Source organism: Microcaecilia unicolor, chromosome 7 (genome assembly GCF_901765095.1).
Source record: "Microcaecilia unicolor chromosome 7, aMicUni1.1, whole genome shotgun sequence".
NCBI classification, from domain to species: Eukaryota; Metazoa; Chordata; class Amphibia; order Gymnophiona; family Siphonopidae; genus Microcaecilia; species Microcaecilia unicolor.
The window spans coordinates 49,878,050-49,900,141 of record NC_044037.1 but is presented as its reverse complement, the minus strand read 5'-3'; the positions used below and the strand labels follow the sequence as shown (position 1 = coordinate 49,900,141).

General features: G+C 44.1%; 1 protein-coding gene across 3 annotated transcripts in view; it reads left to right on the top strand.

The window, feature by feature from the left end:
• Nucleotides 1-22,092, top strand: part of PLS3 (plastin 3) — a 263,150-nt gene that overhangs the window by 185,096 nt on the left and 55,962 nt on the right. For all 3 annotated transcript variants that reach the window (XM_030208871.1, XM_030208872.1, XM_030208873.1), the window contains one exon: nucleotides 381-472. In XM_030208871.1, coding sequence (XP_030064731.1) covers nucleotides 381-472 — 92 coding nt within the window. The remainder of the gene's footprint in view (nucleotides 1-380; nucleotides 473-22,092) is intronic.

Genomic DNA, 22,092 nt, shown 5'->3' with positions numbered 1-22,092 from the left:
AATTTATGTCTATCCACTCTACGCCATTCAAGATTTTATAGACCTCTATCATATCTCCCCTTGGCCATCTCTTCTCCAAGCTGAAGAGCCCTGTTCTCTTGAGCTTTTCCCATCCCAACTCCATCAGGTTTTCAGGATATCGGGGACATCATGTATGTCCTTAAAACCTGACTGGATGCTGGGTCACCAGGATAGGTTTTGAAAAGAGAATATTCCCTTTTCCAAGTAAGTGTTTTTTTCTCCCCCATTTTTTTTTTCAAACTTCCATATGAATTATGTTATGCAATTATGTACATTATGCAGAGGTAAAGGATTTACCACACATACTTGCAAAAATGTCATTTTATTAAATTTTAGTTTTGATTTTTTTTAAATTTCAGATATTATACTTCTCAGTTTCACAAGATGGCTAATACAGCACAGATTTCCAAAGATGAGCTGGAGGAACTCAGAGAGGCTTTTGCAAGAGTTGGTTAGTGAAATATATATATTTTTTAATTTGTATTTTGTGCATCAGTTTAATGTACTGTGTGTTTAAATGCTGTTTGAGAGGTGGTCCTTCAATAGTAAAAATGGCTATCCGTATACTCAGAGATAGTGTTCTCCGAAGCCAAACTTTAAATTTTTCATTTCTTAACATGTGCATTTTACCCACACTCAGGTTGCCCAACAGAAGACATTTCTATAGCAATGAAAAGTGCCAAATTTTAGTAAAGATTTGACTGCAGAGATATACTCTACGCATTTGTTACACTTTTGTACATCTTATGGTGTGAGTTGGTTTTGCACAGTTACCCTAGTATTGAGGGATAGTACAAACCTAACTGTAAAGAGCCCCCCCCCCCCCCCCCCCAAGCTAATGAGTGCTGCTTCACAGCATTTCCAGCTGTGGGTGACCTAGAATGTAGAAGGCTTGTCCCCAGTTCATTTCTTGGGTTCTTTCACGGGGAAGTGGGTAGAACTTGATAATGGGCCTGCTTGATATGTGTATTTAACTTAGGAGCAGAGAGATATTGACAGGTAACATAGTAGATGACGGCAGAAAAAGACCTGTACGGTCCATCCAGTCTGCCCAACAAAATAAACTCATATGTGCTAGTTTCTGTGTATACCTGACCTTGATTTGTATTTGCCATTTTCAGGGCTCAGACTGTAGAAGTCTGCCCAGCACTAGCCCCGCCTCCCACCACCGGTGCTGCCACCCAATCTCCGCTAAACTTCTGAGAATCCATTTCTTCTGAACAGGATTCCTTTGTTTATCCCACACGTTTTTTAATTCCGTTACCGTTTTCCTCTCCACCACCTCCCGCGGGAGGGCATTCCAAGTATCCACCACTCTCTCCGTGAAAAAAATACTTCCTGGTACTGTTGGAATCTGAATTGTTCAAACTGTTCTGGGATCACTGTGTAAAACAAACATACAATACAATATTTCCTAAACTGACATTTGTCATGACCATTTAGCTGCATGAAACATTTGGAGCCAATGCTACTTTGCTGAAGGCATAGTATAGAATCTGATGAATAGCAAACTGAAACAAAACTAGTTGGATGGAAGTCACAGTTGCCAGTTAAATAGGGACCAGAGTTTTCCTAAAGTCCATATATGTAAGTTGGTGTTGGCCCTGTTGAAAGTTTAGGAAGTGGCTCAAGCCATGACTCAGGCCTTTGGCTACTTCCTAAGCGAGTGAGAATAGGATATGACAGCATGCATATAGTATCCCCAACAGAACCAAGGAAACTAACACAGGAAACTCCTATTTATTAGACTTGGCAGAACACAACTTTAGACATAATCACTTTCTTCTAGTGAACTAAACAGAGGTCTAGCAGACACTAGCTGCTAGATAATTGAAATTCAGTTTTGAGTTGTGCGAGTCTGTGTCAGTTACATTACTGAGTTCTAGTATGTTTCATTATAAACAACTGATTTCTACATACCACTTGCTATTTTGTGGTGTTTAGCAGGCGAGATTCAGAGACAGCAATTTGAACATGCCAAAAATGGTATTGGTGCCTATGCTGATACTTTAGCTTTGGAAAACTGGAATAAATCACTTGCAGAAAGAACACATCTGGACCAGATATAGTAAAATCTTTCCCTGTTTTGTGTCTATGGGAAGAAAAGCTTGGCACATCTGGCTGGCCATTAGTTTGAGTACCATGCAGTATATTCTACATAGGACAATGAGAATCTCTTACTATAAAAACTTGGAGTTCTATTTGTGATAACGTTAGGAGACTGAACAAAAGCAGGCTTTGACATGCAGTCCCTGTATGGAAACAAAAGCCTATAATTGCTCGTAGTTTATAACGTTAAAGAACGCCAGATGTCATAGATTCAACTTTATCATAATTAATTTATGGCTGCCTTATTGTAACTCATAGCCATCAGTATAAAGAACTCTATAAATGCTAAAATGATGTCCATTTTTGGAGGGAAAAAAGAAATGTCTTTAGTCCTAGTGTGGTTAGCGTTTCTCTAGTCTAATTACTGTATACCAATCCTTTTTTTCCTGCATGAATTGGTTGATTTTGCTTTGAGGTTCTTCAGCAGTTTTCCAAATAAAGATGGCCATAGCTACAAAGTTCCATCATTTTGCCACTCTGCGTCATGAATGCCTTTCTCTAAAGGTGAAGTGTTGTCACTCTCCTTTTGCTTTTCTCAGGTCAACAGACATTATATAGAGTACTGTTGCCTGAAGAAATGAAACACTGGTTTCCCTTCAGTTAGGGAGTAATGTAAAAAAAATCCTCCTGTTACCTTGCAGGTTTGTAGATGAATTTATACTTGTGGCCCTGCAATCTATTTTATGAGGGGAAATTAGCCACAGATTATTCTTTTATGGGTCATTGGACTGCAGAAACAAATGTACTTGCAAACTCTGCATCTACTTTAAGGCACATTATGCATGCGGATTTTATAATGAAACCTTTGCAGTTACTTCAGCTCTCCTGACAAGCCCTCAGCCTGGCTCCTTTCTAGTCACAGGAGGAAAGACTGTGTTCACTTTAGGAATTTTATTTAACAGCTTAGTTCCCCGAATAAATTGCTCTGAAAACAGTCCTTTCCATGCGTGTCTGTTGTATTAATGGCTCAGGAATCTGCTATGCCTCCCTCAAAATCAGTGGAGCCAGTAATGCCCTGGTGCACCACAGGCTTTGACATTTTTTAGACTTGACTTTTTGAATCTGGAGAATTACTGAGCAATCGTTTCGCCTCTAAATAGGAGACATTAATCTAGTTTTATGAAGAGGAAACTGCAGTTGCGAATCTTAACTTGGGCTCTTTTCAGATGTCTGAGAAGTTGAAGCGTTCCGCTGACTTTGCATTCAATAGCCTGGTTACTGGAACTGTTAATGAAATTTATTTTTTGTTTTGCTGTGTACTGATGGGGTTCCCACACCACCAGAAGCAGACCTGCTTTTACTTGTTAAAGGCGCAAGAGAGCCCCATCCAATTTCATACATGCTGGATTTTGGGCCTTACTTTATTACGCCCTGATGGAGTACCTTTAAAGGTCTCTCTTAGATCTTCAGGGCTCATTGAAGGCTGTAGGTAAACATCAGGGGTCAGATGCTCCTTCAGCCCTTGGGCACAGTTGTTCAGGCAGTTGTGTACCAGATTCCCAGTTGTGGTTCTGGAGACTAATATGCCACAATCCTTCCTGCTTCCATCCTAGAGAAGATTTAGGTTGTGGTTGAGAGAAATGGTGGGTCTTTGCCACAGGAAGAAGAGTCTCCTGAGCCAGGTGAGCTCTTCTCAGAAAAGAGACTATACCCCTCCCCCATGGCGAGGCTTTTCCAGTGGGTTGAGTTCTCATCCCTTAGACCATGTTGGCTCAGTGCTCTTCAATACTGCTTAGTTGTAGGAGGAGGCCTCGGTTGGGGACCCTATCTTGGAAGAGCTACTGAAGCCATCCAAAGGCTTCCTCGCTCATAGCGTTCTTTCCCAGATGGTACTCATGTATTGAAAGGAGCTGAGCATTAAGTTAATGGGCATGCCATAGTCACACCACTCCTCAAAAAACCATCACTAGACCCTACCTGTCCCTCCAACTATCACCCCATCTCCCTCCTACCCTTCCTCTCCAAGATACTTGAGCGCGCAGTCCACAGCCGCTGCCTTGATTTTCTCTCCTCTCATGCCATCCTCGATCCGCTTCAATCCGGTTTTCGCCCTCTTCACTCGACAGAAACAGCACTCTCTAAAGTCTGTAATGACCTGTTCCTTGCCAAATCCAGAGGCCACTACTCCATCCTCATCCTCCTCGATCTATCCGCCGCTTTTGACACGGTCAATCATGACTTACTTCTTGCCACACTGTCCTCATTTGGGTTCCAGGGCTCTGTCCTCTCCTGGTTCTCCTCCTATCTCTCCCACCGCACCTTCAAAGTTCACTCTCATGGATCTTCCTCCACCCCCATCCCCTTATCTGTTGGTGTTCTCCAGGGATCTGTCCTTGGACCCATTCTCTTCTCAATCTACACCTCTTCCCTGGGCTCCTTGATCTCATCTCATAGTTTCCAGTATCATCTCTATGCTGATGACACCCAACTGTATCTCTCCACACCAGACATCACCGCGGAGACCCAGGCAAAGGTATCGGCCTGCTTATCCGACATTGCTGCCTGGATGTCCAACCGCCACCTGAAACTGAACATGTCCAAGACCGAGCTTATCGTCTTTCCACCAAAACCCACTTCTCCTCTTCCTCCACTTTCTATCTGTTGATAACACCCTCATCCTTCCCGTCTCATCTGCCCGCAACCTCGGAGTCATCTTTGACTTCTCTCTCTCCTTCTCTGCGCATATCCAGCAGATAGCCAAGACCTGTCGCTTCTTCTTCTTTAACATCAGCAAAATTCGCCCTTTCCTCTCTGAACACACCACCCAAACTCTCGTCCACGCTCTCAATATCTCTCGCCTGGACTACTGCAACTTACTCCTCACCGGCCTCCCACTTAGCCATCTATCCCCCCTTCAATCTGTTCAGAACTCTGCTGCACGTCTCATATTCCGCCAGAACCGATATACTCATATCACCCCTCTCCTCAAGTCACTTCACTGGCTTCCGATCAGATACTGCATTCAATTCAAGCTTCTCCTTCTTACCTACAAATGCACTCAGTCTGCTGCCCCTCACTATCTTTCTACCCTCATCTCCCTTACATTCCCGCCCGTAACCTCCGTTTACAGGATAAATCCCTCCTCTCGGTACCCTTCTCCACCACCGCCAACTCCAGGCTCCGCTCATTCTGCCTCGCCTCACCCTATGCTTGGAACAACCTTCCTGAGCCCTTACGCCAAGCCCCCTCCCTGCCCATCTTCAAGTCTTTGCTTAAAGCCCACCTCTTCAATGCTGCGTTCGGCACCTATCCCTTACCGTTCAGTGAATCCAGACTGCCCCAATTTGACTGCCCCTATCGGACTGACCGTTCACTTGTCTATTAGATTGTAAGCTCTTTGAGCAGGGACTGTCTCTCTTTGTTAAATTGTACAGCGCTGCGTAACCCTAGTAGCGCTCTAGAAATGTTAAGTAGTAGTAGTAGTAGGTTGTATCTCTCCCCCTGGGGAAAATCTGGACTAGCTCCTGTTTGAGGGCAGATAGCTTTTAGAGTGGAGGAGTGGCCTGGTGGTTAGGGTGGTGGACTTTGGTCCTGAGGAACTGAGTTCAATTCCCGGCACAGGCAGCTCTTTGTGACTCTGGGCAAGTCATTTAACCCTCCATTGGCCGCCGCATTGAGCCTGCCATGAGTGGGAAAGCACGGGGTACAAATGTAATAAAAAAAAATAGATACCCATGACAGGAAGCTGTAATTACTCTTAGGCATTCGATGCTAGGCTTGCAAGTGCAAGTCTGTGGTGGCTGCAGCGAGAGCTATGCTGTGCTAGGCTTAGAAATTGCTAATAGCCAGAGGCTTCCCTATCTGGAGTTGGGAGCAGTCCTCAATCATGGATGCTGTCCTTTACAATTTGATCTGCATCTGCTTTTGCTTTGTAATGTAGGTGGTAGTCACCTGCAGGTGGCTTCTGCTGTGGTACTGGTTGGCTGATTTGGCCTCCAGCTCTCGTTTGAACAAGCTTCCTTTTTAAGGTTGCATGCTGTTTGGTGAGGATCTGGAAAGGCTCATTCAGGACATGGGTTTAAATCGGATCCCTGGATAATGAGGAAAAAGGCTTAAGTTAGGGGCTGCAGAATTGGGTCCTGGTTCTAGGATTGGGGCAGAATTGGGTCCTGGTTCTAGGGTTGGGGCAAAGACCACTTATCCAGGAGGTCTAATGGATTTTGCCATGGCAAAGGGTCAGAAGGGTTAGCCCTTTTTGGGCGGCAAGAGGGTTGAGGGGACAATGCATTATCTGCCACTCCTGTCACCTTTAAGGGACCCTAGTGATGGTCAGTGAACCCTTTCTGTGGAGGTGCAAGTAAGGGGGGCCCTCATTACCTTTGAGCAATGGGTCTTGGGGACTGTTCAGCAAGACTGTGCTCTGGAGCTTTCAGAACTGATTTTAAATACCTTTATGATGTTGTCGTGCAGCTCTCATCACAAAGATGGATTGTAGAAGCTACTCTGCAGCGGTTGGTTTAGCTGGAACCTGTAGAGTTCATACCTGTCCAGTAGCAGGGCCAGGGGTGCTATTCAATCAACTTTTTGGTTCCCTGAAAAGGGGTACATTCCATCCTATTGTGAATATAAAGGGGGGGGGGGGGGGGCTCCATATGGGTTCTGCATTTTCGCATGGTGATATTTTGCAGTCTACTTTTTGTCCCAAAGAATTTGACTTCACTGTAGCTAGCTAAGATTTACTTCTACATTGTGATTAGGGACACTCAAGTGTGAACCTGCATTTCTGTGTATTGGGCAAACACGTTCAGTTCAGCTCTATCTTTTAGTCTAGTGGTGGCCCCTAAGACCTTAAGTTCATGATGGTATTGGCCGTCTCTGAAGAGAAGGAATTTGAGTTTACCCATACATAGATAGGCTGCTTCATGCTGCTGCTTCATGCTGATTGAGAATAAGATTCAAGAGTGGCAGTGGCCAGAGTGATCCAGCTGTTGGAACGCCTGGGTTGGGTGTTGAAGTATGCAAAGTCAGCTTATCCCTTTGCAGGCAGTCTTTCTTACCCAGGAACAAATGAAGAGTCTCTGAGCCTGGAAGAGGGATTTTTCTGGGAAGTGACTTTGAGATCTTGGGGCTACCTGCAACTCCTTGGCTCCATGGCTGTAATATTGAAGGTGATCCTGAAAAACACTTTTGTCTGTTCTAGTGGGCTTTGTCTTAATGGGATATCAAATCCTAAGAGTTTGAGGCCCATCTTCCACTCTCAGCATCTCTCAGAATGCAGATGGCTTGGTGGGATGTTTGTTGCACCTCTGGAAAGGAGTTTTTCTTGACCCTTTAGATTGGGGGTGGGGGATTGGGGGGGAGGGGAGCCTAGGGAGCTCTTTGTCAAGGTTGGGTTGCTCAAGAGTGGTGATTGGATCTGGAAGCATGGTCCATCAGTTGATTCAGCAGTTCCTTCCATTAATTCAAGGAAAGCCAGTGCAAGTGATACCTGTCAATGCAACTGCAGTAACATGTGTCAAGCAGGTAGGAACCAAAGGTGCTGTAGTGGTTAAGGAGATCAGCTGGTTTTGCAAATGGGCAGAGCAATCTCAGTAGTGCATAGTGTAGATGTAGAGAATGTTCAGGCAAACTATCTCAGCAGGTGGTTTCTGGACATGTAGTGGAAACTGAGCATGTCAGGTAGACTCTCCGATTTGATGGCAACCAGGCAGACTACAACTTTCCCCTACTATAGCCCCAGGGCAAAAGGGAGGTTGGCAGAGACAGATGTGTTGCTAAAGTCATGGCCTACGCAGGAGCGCCTGTATAATTTCATACCTTGGCCTCTTATTAGTCAAGTTCTTAGATATGAACCTATTTCTGGTTATCCCTGTGGTTCTGTACTGGCCTCACTGCCCCATATGCAAATCTGATTTGCCTGTTGGTGAGACACATGGTATCACTTCTAAGAGGCCCAAGTCTCCTGAAGCAGGGTTCAGTTGTATTGGAAGATCTGAATCCATTCTGGCTTATGGCCTATCCTTGAGAGATGGTGATTAAGGTAGAAATAGTACTCGTCAAGCCCTCAGGGCTTCTATGTCCCTGACGTTTATCCAGAGTGTGGAGATTTTTTGAATGATGTTTGGAGCACAGCCTGTTGTATCTATTTCAACCTTTCTCCAAGATGGATTGGATCAGGGGTTCCTCAACTCTCTTAAAATGCAGGAGGGCACAGTGAATGAAGCATCCCTGGTGGTGCAGGTGGGTGTAGTCTGCCTTTTGCAAGCGCATTACACCCAACTGCACCATCCTAGAGCTGTGCGTTAAATAAGAATGGGACTTGGGGGTGATAGTGTCGGATGATCCTAAGGCGGCCAAACAGAAAAGGCGATGTTCAAAGCCAGATGGATGCTCGGGTGCATAAGGGGAGGGATGACCAGCAGGAAAAAGAGGTGATAGTGCCCTTGTACAAGTAGCTGGTGAGGCCCCATTTAGAATACTATGCAGATTATTTTTGAAACAGAAAGATACCCAAATCTGGAGATGGGCGTCTTTCTCCCGTGGGCGCCCAAATCGGTATAATCGAAAGCTGATTTTGGGCGCCTCCAACTGCAGTCTATCGTGGGAATGAACAAAGTTGACGGGGGCATGTTGGAGGCGTGGTGAAGGCGGGACTGGGGCGTGTTTATCGGCCGAGGAGAGATGGGCTCAGTCGGCCAATAATGGAAAAAAGAAGGGCGCCAGAAGCGAGAATTTGGGTCACTTTCTGGACCCTTTTTTTTTTCATGAACAAATCCCCAAAAAATGCCCCAACTGCCCAGATGACCACCGGAGGGAATCGGGGATGACCTCCCCTGACTCACCCAGTGGTCACTAACCCCCTCCCACCAAAAAAAAAAAACTTTAAAAACTTTTTTTTGCCAGCCTCAAATGTCATACCCAGCTCCATCACAGCAGTATGCAGGTCCTTGGAGCAGTTGTTAGTGGGTACAGTGGACTTCAGGCAGGTGGACCCAGGCCCATCCCCCCCACCTGTTACACTTGTGCTGGTAAATGGGAGCCCTCCAAACCGCCCCCAAAACCCACTGTACCCACATCTAGGTGCCCCCCTTCAGCCATAAGTGCTATGGTAACGGTGTACAGTTGTGGGGAGTGGGTTTTGGGGGGGGGATTTGGGGGGCTCAGCCAGTGGCAGAGGGAGCATGAAAACGAAGAGCTGTCAGGCGCGCGGCACCCTCCTCCCCCCCCCCCCAGCGGCGTGCACCGGGGGGGGGGGGGTATCGGCGATCAGCCCCGGGTGTCAGCCCCCCTAGGAACGCCACTGGGCTCAGCACCCAAGGTAAGAGAGCTATAGGCTTGGGAGGTATTTTAATTTTTTTTTTTTTTTTAATTGTTACAAGTGCCCCCTTGGGTGCCCCGATTGGTGTCCTGACATGTGAGGGGGACCAGTGCACTACGAATCCTGGCCCCTCCCATGACCAAATGCCTTGGATTTGTTAGTTTTTGAACTGGGCGCCTTCGGTTTCCATTATCGCTGAAAACTGATACTGCCCAGCTCAAATACGCCCGAATCCGATGCATTTGGCCGACACCAAACGTATTATTGAAACAAAAGATGGACGCCCATCTTTTTCGAAAATACGGTCTGTCCAGCCCCTTCGCGTACCCGTCCTCGGAGATAGTCGCCCATGGAGATGGGCGTTCGCGTTTGATTATGCCCCTCTATGTGTAGTTCTGGAGATCGCACTTAACGGAAAGATATAAACAGGATGGAGTCAGTCTAGAGGTTGGCTACAAAATTGGTCAGTGGTCTCTGTCATAAAACATGTAGGGACAGGATTATGAACCTCCACATGTATACGCGGGAAGAGAGGTGGAGGAGAGGGGATATGATAGAGACGTTTAAATACCTCAGTGGTGGTAATGTACAGGAGGTGAGCCTTTTTCAAATGAAGGAAAACTCTCTGGAATGAGAGGGCATAAGATGAAGTTAAGAGGAAATAGGCTTAGGACAAATCTGAGAGAATACTCTTTCACGGAAAGGGTGGAGGATGCATTTATTGGCCTCCCAATGTAGGTTGTGGAGACGAAGACTATGTCAGTGTTTAAGAAGGTGTGGGACAGACACCTAGGATCTCTTAGCAAAAGAAGGAGTTAGTGTTTACTGAGGATGGGCAGACTGGGTGGGCCATACGACCCTTATCTGCTGTCATGTTTGTTTCTGATCGAGCTTATCTGTCTGTTGTGAGGAGTCATACTGGAGTAGTCTAATCGGGTGCTCAAAGTCCTAGCTTTCTCTTTGAACCCTTGCAACAAGTCTCCCTGAAAGATCTTTCCTTAAAAACATTTCTAGTTGCTATCTGCTGTCATGTTTGTTTCTGATCGAGCTTATCTGTCTGTTGTGAGGAGTCATACTGGAGTAGTCTAATCGGGTGCTCAAAGTCCTAGCTTTCTCTTTGAACCCTTGCAACAAGTCTCCCTGAAAGATCTTTCCTTAAAAACATTTCTAGTTGCTATCTGCTCAGCCAGGAGTGTCTTACAATTGCAGCTGATTCGGTTTCCATTCTCACAGTGCCTTCCCTTTTGTTTTAAGGTAGTTTCTCCCTTTCATATGAATCAAATGGTATTATTTCCAGCATTTTCTAAGAGTACAAAGACTGAACCAGGTTGGGCAGTACGTAAACTGAATATGTGTAGGGGGTGCTCTTGTGCTATTGAATTTTCAGATGCCTTCAAGAAATCCTGTTAGGTTTCTTTTGTGTAATGAGCTGCACAAAGGGGAGGGAGCCTCCACATCATCTTTGATGCGCTAAATTAAAGCAATGATAGAGATGGCCTATATCCTAGACCAGAAGATACGAGTAGGTATCAGAGTTCATTCAGCTAGATCTCAAGAGACTTCCTAGATGGAAGCCCATGCAGTGGTTCTGAAAAATATATGCAGGGCAGTAGCAGTGGCGTGGGCTCGGGTGGGCCCAGGCCCATCCACTTTGGGTTCAGGCCCACCCAGTAGCAACACATCTATAATGTGGCTGGCAAGGATTCCCAAGCCCCACCAGCCGAAAACTCCCAACTGTCCCTCCTGCATACCTTTTAAATAGCAGATCTTTGCCTGCAGCAATCAGCGACTGATACATACTGTTTGCACCGGCCCCGCAGCCTTCCCTCTTATGTATTTCCACCTATACGGAAACAGGAAGTTGCATCAGAGGAAAGGCTGTGGGGCCAGCATGAGCAGTGTGTATTAGTTGCTGCTCACTGTTGGTGAAAATCTGCTATTTAAAAGGTATTCAGGGAAGGATGGATGTTTGAGAGACCATATGGATGCAGGCAAGAAATCACTTGTGGGACAAGGCGGAGTTCTTCTGCTCACCTATCTTGGGCCCAGGCCCACCCAAATTTGGGTGTCTGGCTACGCCCCTGGGCAGTAGCTTGGTCATAACTAGTTTCCTTAGTGTAAACCCTTTTTCTGATATTTTTAAACTTGAAGTTTCTGCAGAAGGTACAGCAGGGCCTAGTTCAGTCTTCATTTAAAAAAAAAAAAAAAAAAAAGCAAAATTTAACTAGTTTCCAAAATGTACAACCCTTCTTCCCATAGCTTTGAATTGAAACGTTCTGCCAGAGGTAGAAATTTTAAACTGTAACAGCCTAGAGCATTAAAAAAGAATAGCAGGGCTCAAACTTTGTCTTAAGAGTTATTTTCTGATCTTTGCCTGGAGGAGAGGTGGCAGTGCTACTGACATGAATTTGGTGTTTGTTATGGTACTGTGAGGAAGGTAGAATAGCTGCAAAGGTCACTTGGGCAGTCTGATTACTATGTTATCTTTCAAAGCATCTGTTTCAAGCAGTCCCCTTAGAATCAAGAATATATAGAGAGGAAAGGTCCCAGGTAGCCTTTCTGAGAAAATTCTGAGAGACAAGGACATTTTGCTGGGTAAGTGAGCATTATTTTGTTCTGTGCTGTGATTTAAAGATTGGGGGATAAAAGAGCAATTGTAGATTGAGTCTAAAAAACAAACTTAACTAGTTTCCATAATGTAAAACCATTTTCCCCATAGTTTTAAACTTGAACTTTCTGCCATAGCCTTACAGCATTAACAGATAGCCTCTAGAAGGGGTCATCCAGGAAATTACAGACCAGTAAGCCTGACATCAATGCCAGGCAAAATAGTGGAAACTTTTATAAAGAATAAAATTACAGAACACAGATAAGCGTGGTTTAATGGGACAGAGTCGGCATGGATTCAGCCAAAGGAAGTCTTTCCTCACCAATTTGCTTCATTTCTTTGAAGGCATGAATAAACATGTGGATAAAGGTGATCCAGCTGATACAGTGTATCTAGATTTTCGGAAAGCTTGACAAAGTTCCTCATGAGAAACTCTTGAGAAAAGTAGTCACAGGATAGAGGGCTATGTTCTGTTGTGGATTAGGAATCTGTTATTGAACAGAAAGCAGAGGGTAGGCTTAAATGGCTATATTTCTCAGCGGAGGAGGGTGAATAGTGGAGTGCCACAGGTATCTGTACTGGGACTGGTGCTATTTAACATATTTATAAATGATCTGGAAATCAGAATGAGTGATTAAATTTGCAGATGACACACAACTATTGAAAGTTGATAAAATGCATGTGGACTGTGAAAAATTACAGGAAGACCTTAACCTGGAAGACTGGGCATCCAAATGGCAGGCAAAATTTAATATAAACAAATGCAAAGTGATACACATTGGGAAGAAGAAACCAAATCATAATTAACTGATGCTAGGGTCCACCTTGGGGGTCAGCACGCAAGAAAAAGATCTAGGTGTCATTGTAGACAATACACTGAAATCTTCTGCCCAGTGTGCGGTGGTGGCCAAAAGAGCAAACAGGATGCTAGGAATTATTAGGAAAGGAAAGGTGGTAAGGTCAAGAATACTATAATGCTTCTGTAACATTATAGTGCAATTAGAAAGAAGAGTGACCAAAATGATAGAGGATTGAACTACTCTCATATGAGGAAAGGCTAAAGAGGTTAGGACTCTGAGTGGAGATATGATTGAGGTCTACAAAATCCTGAGTGGTATAGAAGTGAATTGATTTTTTTTTCTCTTTCAAAAAGTACAAAGACTAGGGGACACTCAAGTTACATGGAAATACTTTTAAAACTTAGGCAACTCAGATCTTATTAGAGCATCTCTTCAATTTCACAATTTTAGGATCCTGGCACAAGCAATTTTACTCCCATTGTTAAATTATTGAAATTCTTTATATATTGGCATTTCGATAAAATTACTGCACCATCTACAATTATTGCAGAACGTTAGATTGACTTTTAGTAAAGGTCACTTCGACTCTGTTACTGTCTCTATGAGGGATTTACACTGGCTACCTATTTGGCAGTAGGTTAAATTTAAAATTGCCTGCTTGGTTTTTAAATCTCTTCATGGTTTGAATTCTGAGAATGTGGTGGACATATTGAACTTTCCAACCATTACGAGTAGCATCAGTTTCCAGTGCACCTTACAAATGGGCTTTCCAGATCCTAAAAATATACTTTTGCAGGATGCAAAGAACAAACCTTAAAGAAACTTCAGACCACTCAAAACACGGCAGCTAGGCTTATCTTTGGAAAAACGCGATTTGAAAGTGCAAAATCCCTTCGCGAAAAACTACACTGGCTCTCAATCAAAGAACTCATTGCTTTCAAAATCTGCACTCTGGTTCACAAATTATCTACGGTGAAGCTCCGGGATACATGACAGACTTGATTGACCTACCAACTGGAAACACATCTGAATCAACACGAACGTACCTAAATCTGCACTACCCAAGCTGCAAAGGGCTCATACAAATCAACTTACGCGTCCAGTTTTTCCTACATAAGCACACAACTGTGGAACGCATTACCAAAAGCCTTTAAAACTACGAACGACCACCTAAACATCTGGAAAATACTAAAAACTAACCTGTTTAAAAAGGCATACCCTACTGATCCAACATAAATGCCTGATCTTTGCAACACTACAAAATTAAAGAACATAATGGACATAACACAACTCTTCCGCTGTAGGATTCCTTAGTGTGGCTGTGCCACATGAACTTTATCTTACCACAACATCACTTTGTATTTGTTTACACCGGAGTCTGTAACACCTCTCTGGTACTTTGTAAGCCACATTGAGCCTACGAATAGGTGGGAAAATGTGGGATATAAATGTAACGAATAAAATCTATCCATCAAAGCTCATTTTCATTTCAAGCTGTCAAGGTTTGGACCGAATTTCCGTAGAAAATTAGATTCCATTCATCACATTTAGCTTTCAGGAAAGCCTTAAAGACATTTCTGCTTAGTTAATATCACTATGAGATTGTTTAGCAGATGCTAAATTTTGATGTATAACTTTTGATGTAAACCTCCCTCAGATTGGTAGGTTACTCTTTCCTGTAAACTGCTTTGAATCCTTTGGGAGAGTTGGCAGCATATAAAACAGAAACACAAATAGAAAAAGCTTTGTGCGATCTGCCTACTTTTGTGCAATTATGCTTTGTGTCTAACGTACTCTGCAGAGGATTCTCTTAATGGCTCTTTTTCTGTTTATTGGCGTTCCTATAGTTTTTGCTTTGGCATGGGCATTCTTACGAGTTCCAGGCTGCACCACACCTTGTATAGGTAATGTCTCTGTCAGAGTTCAACTTCTTTGTTGCCATGTTGTGCACAATTCCCCCGCCCCCCCCCCCCCCCCCCCAAAAAAAAAGTAACATTTATAACAAAATATTACAGGTATTGCTCTGTAATCTAGTTATCAAGGGGGGGGGGGGGGAGAGGCAGCACTTGAACACAAGATGTGAAACAAGACAGTAGATACTAATTACCCTAACTTCAGAACTAGCTTACATTTCTAAAAGTCAAGCTGCGGAGCTCCTTGTGACCCTGTGCAAGTCACTTAACTCTTTGTTGCCCCAAGAACTTAGATTGTGAGCCCACTGGGGACAGTGAAAGTACCTGAAGTTAAATATGTATAAACCACTTTGGGTGTATCTCAGAAAGGTGCTATATCAAATCCATGATTTTCTCCCTCTTGCCTAATGTTAGAGGCCAATATGATTAGGAAGCAGTGCTCTAGAACAGTGGTTTTCAACTCTGTCCTCAGGGACTACCTAACCAGTCGGGTTTTCAGGATCCTGTCAATGAATATGAATTAGAGATGTTTGCAGGCAGTGGAGGAAGTGCATGCTAATACATCTCATGCATTACCTCACCTAACTGGCAAGGTGATCCCTGAGGACTGGGTTGAAAACCACTGCTCTAGAGCTATGGATGGTAGAATGAAAGGAGCAAGTTCTGCTATTTCTGCCACAGCCGAATATAGGAGCACCAGGGGGCACTCTAGTGATTTTAAATCTGTTGTCATGGTTTAGGGGGTATGGGGGGGGGGATCTTATTCACTCACATAATAGAAAAGTGCTTATTAGAGGTTTGATTTTTCTTCTGAGCAAATGAGGACAGGTAAGGAGCCTGCATTCTGAGGGAAAACCTGGCTTCACAGCCCCATGGCACCCAGTTCCAATTTCAGCTGAAAGCCCAAAGGACCAGAAGGAAAGTGCCAGGCCACAAATACATATTTTCACTTCAGTTGATAGGGTGCTGCTGAGAGATTTTGGATTAAATCAAGTTCTTGCTCTTAAAAGGGAATGTGTATGTTTCACAATATCCTGTTTTGAAGCTATATAAAGTCCAAGTCAGGATGAAGGTTAGGCAAGCCTTGGAGTGGTTTTTATTTACAAGACTTCTTTTGTACCAAATGTTTAAAAAAAGGGGGGAAAAAGTTAAAGCGAGTAAATCATTAATCTGGCTATTTTGAACTATGAAGTTGCTGACTTGTTTGTGTCATTGTTAGTTCTCTGTACTATTAGGATATGGGATACAGGGTTGTTGTTTTTTTTTTTTTTACAGTTTTGTATTTGTAAAACTGTTTTGAATAGTCTTAATTTTCTGTTTTGTGACCTTCACAATAGTATAGCACAATATAAGATAGAAACCACAGAGTTCCTAAAATCAGAAGAAATCGAACTTGTACAGAAGTTCTGAATTGGTTTGAATGAGGTCACCTCTCAGTTAATGTCGTCGGAAAAAAAAAATAGTAGTATACTGGCTTCATATGGTAAGGGTAAACTTCTTAAGGAAGACCTAACACCTACCTAACCCAGCAGTCCTGTTTCTGCTTGTTCTTTCTTATCGTTTACTTGTAGTTCTTTTCCTTAATTTTAAATTAACTGCTCAGGTGGTATATCCCTGGGTGGTATATCAAATGCAGAATAAACTTGAAACTTGGAGGATGTACAATGCAGACTCGAGTTACTTGTGAACATATTGTGCAGGGTTTGTGACCTCTCTACCCTCAACAACTAGATATTATGTTCAAGAAGAAAATGGGTTTCCTGACCTTGAACCAGGGTCTCTTCTGCCCAGGGTCACACTCCAGTTCATAGGTTGTCTCCATCACTTGCAGCTGATAGAATGATCTTTCCAGTTCTATATTTTGAAGATATGAGCTGGTAACTTTCTGACTCCAAACCTCAAAGTAGGTGGTCATAGAGCTGACCTAGTAGGAGAACTACCATGCAAGCCTAGACAATCATTTCTTCCCCATTAGTACAGTATTTCATCCATTCACAAGAGGGTGAGAGAAATGAGCAGTGCAACCCCTCCTCCCCGCCTCTTGTACACCTATAGAGTGTACAGTAGAGTCTCGGATTATTCACCTTTGCACTTATCTGACAACAGGTTGGTCCCGTTTACGTTGGATAATTGAGATTCCACTGTATTTTATTTTGTATTGATTTGTTCCTGTGAGTGATTGGAAAACGGTGTAACAAAATAGCCTTGTGACCGGACCTGCCTCTGTTGCCTTGCATGTGCTTTACGGGTGGCCTTATTTGGGATATGTACTTCCAATTAGAGAGTTGCATGGGGATAGAAATTTAACCCAGCCCTCGTCCCGCCCAGCACCTGCCACACTGTACTGCAGTCATCTTGATCCTCCCCGCCACTGCAAGAGATCTGCATAATATTTATTTTATTATTTTGACTTATGAAAAACACCTGTCCCTGAAACATGCTCAAAACAGAATAATCCATTTATACAAAATAGATTATTTGAAGATGTGATTACATGTACTCCAATGAAAGGAGGTTTAATTTTATTTCCAATCTTAACACCAGGCTCCCCAAGGCAGATTACAAGTTAAGATGAACCCATCAGTAAAAGGATATCCTCACCGAAATTTGGTCTTGTATAGAACAGTGTAGAAAAATGAGCAGAAAATACAGTCTTTATTAGTGCTGTTTCTACCTGCTACAATAATTTTTGAAACTTGAGGTATGTGCGGGGAGGGAAAGCAAAGCTTGGTAAACCCCACAGGACCCGGGCCCATTCCCACAGACCTGGAGGGGATCCCCATGGGATTCCTGTTATCCCTGTTCCCGTGCAGCTTTCTACTTCCAAGGTGATTTCTATCACAGCTAACATTGGAAGGCCTGAATATGTATACCCTAGAGGAAAGAAGGGACGGACAGATATGATGGATGTTTAAATACTTGAAAGTTATTAATATAGAAACAAACATTTTTTAGAGAAGCGAAAATGGTAAAACTAGAGGACATGAATTGAGGTTGTGGGGTGGTAGACTTCGGAGTAATGTCAGAAAATCCTTTTTCATGGAGAGGGTGATTGATGCCTGGAATGCCCTCCTGAGTGAGGCGGTGGAGAAGAGAAATGTAACGAAATTCAAGGTGGCGTGGAATGAACACAGAGGCTCTCTAATTAGAAAATGAATGGTAGGAGTGGCCCAGTGATTAGGATGGTGGACTTTGGTCCTGGGGAACTGAGGAACTGAGTTCGATTCCCACTTCAGGCACAGGCAGCTCCTTGTGACTCTGGGCAAGTCACTTAACCCTCCATTGCCCCAGGTACAAATAAGTACCTGTATACAATATGTAAGCCGCATTGAGCCTGCCATGAGTGGGAAAGCGCGGGGTACAAATGTAACAAAAATAAAATAAAAGAACAAAACTTATAGGGTTGCATATGTGTTTCATGTCAAGTAGTGCTTAGATGGCAAGGCCGGTGCTGGACTGGCTTTTGTATGGTCTGAGTCCCGCATAGAGCAGTCCGGTTTAGGATGGGCTGTAGAGAGCTTCGACAGAAGCTCCAGTAATTTGCAACACGAGTACAGTGCTGGGCAGACTTTTTACAGTTTGTGTCCCACAAATGACAAGATGGATTCGGATAGGTTTTGACGGCAACCCCAGTAGTTGAAACATAAGGACAGAGCCGGGCCGATTTCTACGGTCAATGTCTTAAAAACCACGATAAAGTATATAATATCGCGTTCATTGTTGATTTAATCCAGAAATGAGAATGAATGAGACTGTTGGGCAGACTGGATGGAACATTCAGATCTTTTCTGCCGTCACTTTCTATGTTACGAGGGGCTCATTTTCAAAACACTTAGCCTTCCAAAGTCCCATAGAAACCTATGGAACTTTGGAAGGCTAAGTGCTTTGAAAATATGATCATGTCTTTTAGTGGTGGTAGTCTGTACTAATTAGCTTCCTTGATCCACACTTGGCCTGCCTTCAGAGCATATGTGTATAAAGAACAAAATTACAGAGCATATGCATAGGCATGGATTTAATAAGACAAAGCCAACATGGATTTAGTGAAGGGAAATCTTGCCTCACCAATCTCCTACAATTCTTTGAAGGAGTGAATAAGCATGTGGATAAACGTGAGCCGATAGATATTGTGGATCTGGATTTCAAAAGGCATTTGACAAAGTGCCTAATGAAAGACTCCTGTGGAAATTAGAAAATCATGGAATAGGAAATAATGTCCTATTGTTGATTAAAAACTGGCTAAAAGATAGAAAATAGAGAGTAGAGTTAAATGGTCAGTATTTTCAATGGAGAAGGGTAGATAGTGGAGTTCCCCAGGGGTCTGTGCTGGGACAGCTGTTTTCTAACATATTTATAAATGATCTAGAGATGGGAATAACTAGTGAGGTAATTAAATTTCCTGATGACACAAAGTTATTCAACGTTGTTAAATCGCAAGAGGGTTGTGAAAAATTCCAAGAGGACCTTACAAAACTGGGAGACTGGGCATCCAAATGGCAGATGACTTTTAATGTGAGAAAGCAGAAAGTGATGCATGTGGGAAAGAGGAACCCAAACCATAGTTCCTTAGCATCATCAGCAGATGAATCTAGAGACTTGTGGGTTGTGACCATCTACCAGCAGATGGCGATGGAGAGCGCTGAATTGCACCTCCTTATAGGATGAAATGCTCCTTCATCCGCCAGTATGCTCTATCTCTAGCAGGCGGATGGATGATCTCTCGCAAGCTCCTGGTCTCATCTGTTTTCAGCTCCTGTTCTGGGTCTCTCAGTTGAATTGAGCTAGGGGTGTGTGTGGCTGAGTGGTGCTGCCTTTAGGAGGTACACCATCCAGCTTATTTTTGAAAGAGATCACCGGCCATCTTCAGACACATCTCCTGAACCTGGCCAAATCGGTATAATCGAAAGCCGATTTTCGCCGGCACCAACTATGTTCCGTCGCGGAGTCGGCCAAACTTCAAGGGGGCGTTTTGGCAGGGTAGGAAAGGCGGGATGGAGCGTGGTTACGAGATGGTCGGCTTTGCCCGATAACGGGAAAAAAGATGGCCGGCTCTGACGAGCATTTCGCCAGCTTTACTTGGTCCATTTATTTTTAGGACCAAGTCTCAAAAAAGTGCCCCAATTGACCAGATGATCACCGGAGGGAATGGGGGATCACCTCCCCTTACTCCCCCAGTGGTCACCAACCCCCTCCCACCCAAAAAAAAAAATTTGCCAGCCTTAAATGTCATACCCAGCTCCCTGACAGCAGTATGCAGGTCCCTGGAGCAGTATTTAGTGGGTGTAGTGCACTTCAGGCAGGTGGACCCAGGCCCATCCCCCCTTACCTGTTACACTTGTGGTGGTAAATGTTGAGTCCCCCAAAAAAACCAAAACCCACGGTACCCACATATAGGTGCCCCCCTTCACCCCTTAGGGCTATGGTAGTGGTGTAGAGTTGTGGGGGGGGGGGATTTGGGGGGGGCTCAGCACCCAAGGTAAGGGAGGTATGCATCTGGGAGCAATTTTTGAAGTCCACTGCAGTGCAGTGCCCCCTAGGGTACACGGTTGGTGTCCTGGCATGTCAGGGGGACCAGTGCACTACAAAATGCTGGCTCCTCCCACAACCAAGTGCCTTGCATTTGGCGGGGTTTGAGATCGCCAGCATTAGTTTCCATTATTGCTGGAAACCGATGCCGGCCATCTCTAAAGCCGGCCCAAATGCTGACATTTGGCCGGCTCCAACTGTTTTATCGAAACAAAAGATAGCCGGCTATCTTTTTCGATAAAACGGTTCGTCTGCCGCTTTACAGCGCCGGCCATCTATTTGGCCAGCGCTGTTCGATTACGCCCCTCCTGGTCACCCCAGGTCCCTCCCTAATCCTGATTTTCTCACCAGCCCTTCTCCATTCTCTTTCCACACATTTAAAAAACAAAACAAAAAAACCTAGCCAGAGGAGTCTTAAGCTCACATTCAGGCATATTTTCAAAGCACATAGCCTTCCAAAGTTCCATAGAAACCTATGGAACTTTGGAAGTCTAAGTGCTTTGAAAATGAGCCCCATTGGCTACTGGAGAGATACTGGTGCCCCCAGTATCAGGGCTAGGAGTGGTGAGGATACATGTATGCCTGTGCCACAGTGCATTTGGGTCAGCAGGCAGGCCTTCCGACAGCTCCTGGGGTGAATGTTTCTTTCCTGTACAGCTTACTGCTGGCACCGTGAGGAGCATAACCGCGTCCTACTGCGGACTCTGTTCCTCATGCAGGGACTGTGTTCGGGTAGGTCTTGCTGTTTTCCCACGCAAGTGGAGTGTGGGTTGCTCTCTCCTTTGTGCTGACAGGGCTTCAGCGGCCATCTTGTCAGCGGGAGAGCTGGAGTGCCTGGCTTTGTTGGCTTCTTGGCCGGTTCAGCATGACCGGGTCTGCCTTTGGGAGGGAGTATCTTGCTCTGGTTTGTTCCATGTTTCATTCACTCTGGCACACTATTAAAACAAACGAACAAAAAAAAACAGGGAGTCTAGTCTCAGCTGGTGGTTGTATTTGCTGGTGGACCTGTCAAACAAGTGTGGGAGGATTTGCAGAATCCTGCTGTACTTTTCCCCCTAAGATCAGAGATAATAGCATTATTAAATTTGCATACTACTATCTCTGATCATAGGGGCGGTATAGCCCTGCACTGTTCCTGCACTATTTTTAGAGTGCTGTTTGGAACTGCACGGGGCTTTCAGTCATCTGCTTACCAGTCACAGACACCCAACCAGTCAGTTTTTCATGATATGATATATGTATGAAAAAATTTGCATGTACTGCCTCCATTTTTATGCAAATCTATCTCATGCCTACTCATTGTGGGTATCCTGAAAATCTTGGTGTGCCCTGAGGACTGGGTTGAAAACCATTGGACTAAAGAGTTACAGCATATATATTTAGTATTGTGTTAAATTTTGGCTATTAGTGAAATGAGTACTTAAATCAGACAAATATAAAGGCAAACATCAATACTATCAGTTCTAGTATATAATGAAATGTTCTTATCTTTTATCCAGCTAGCAAAGCACGAAGAAAATAGCTGTTAAAAAATATATAAAGACTAATTTCATTTTAAAATTAGGCAACAAACTGAAATAATTTTTTTTTATTACATTTGTACCTCGCGCTTTCCCACTCATGGCAGGCTCAATGCGGCTTACATGGGGCAATGGAGGGTTAAGTGACTTCCCCAGAGTCACAAGGAGCTGCCTGTGCCTGAAGTGGGAATCAAACTCAGTTCCCCAGGACCAAAGTCCGCCACCCCTCCACTGTTGCTACTATTTAAGATTCTACATGGAATGTTGCTATTCCACTAGCAACATTCCATGTAGAAGTCGGCCCTTGCAGATCACCAATGTGGCCGCGCAGGCTTCT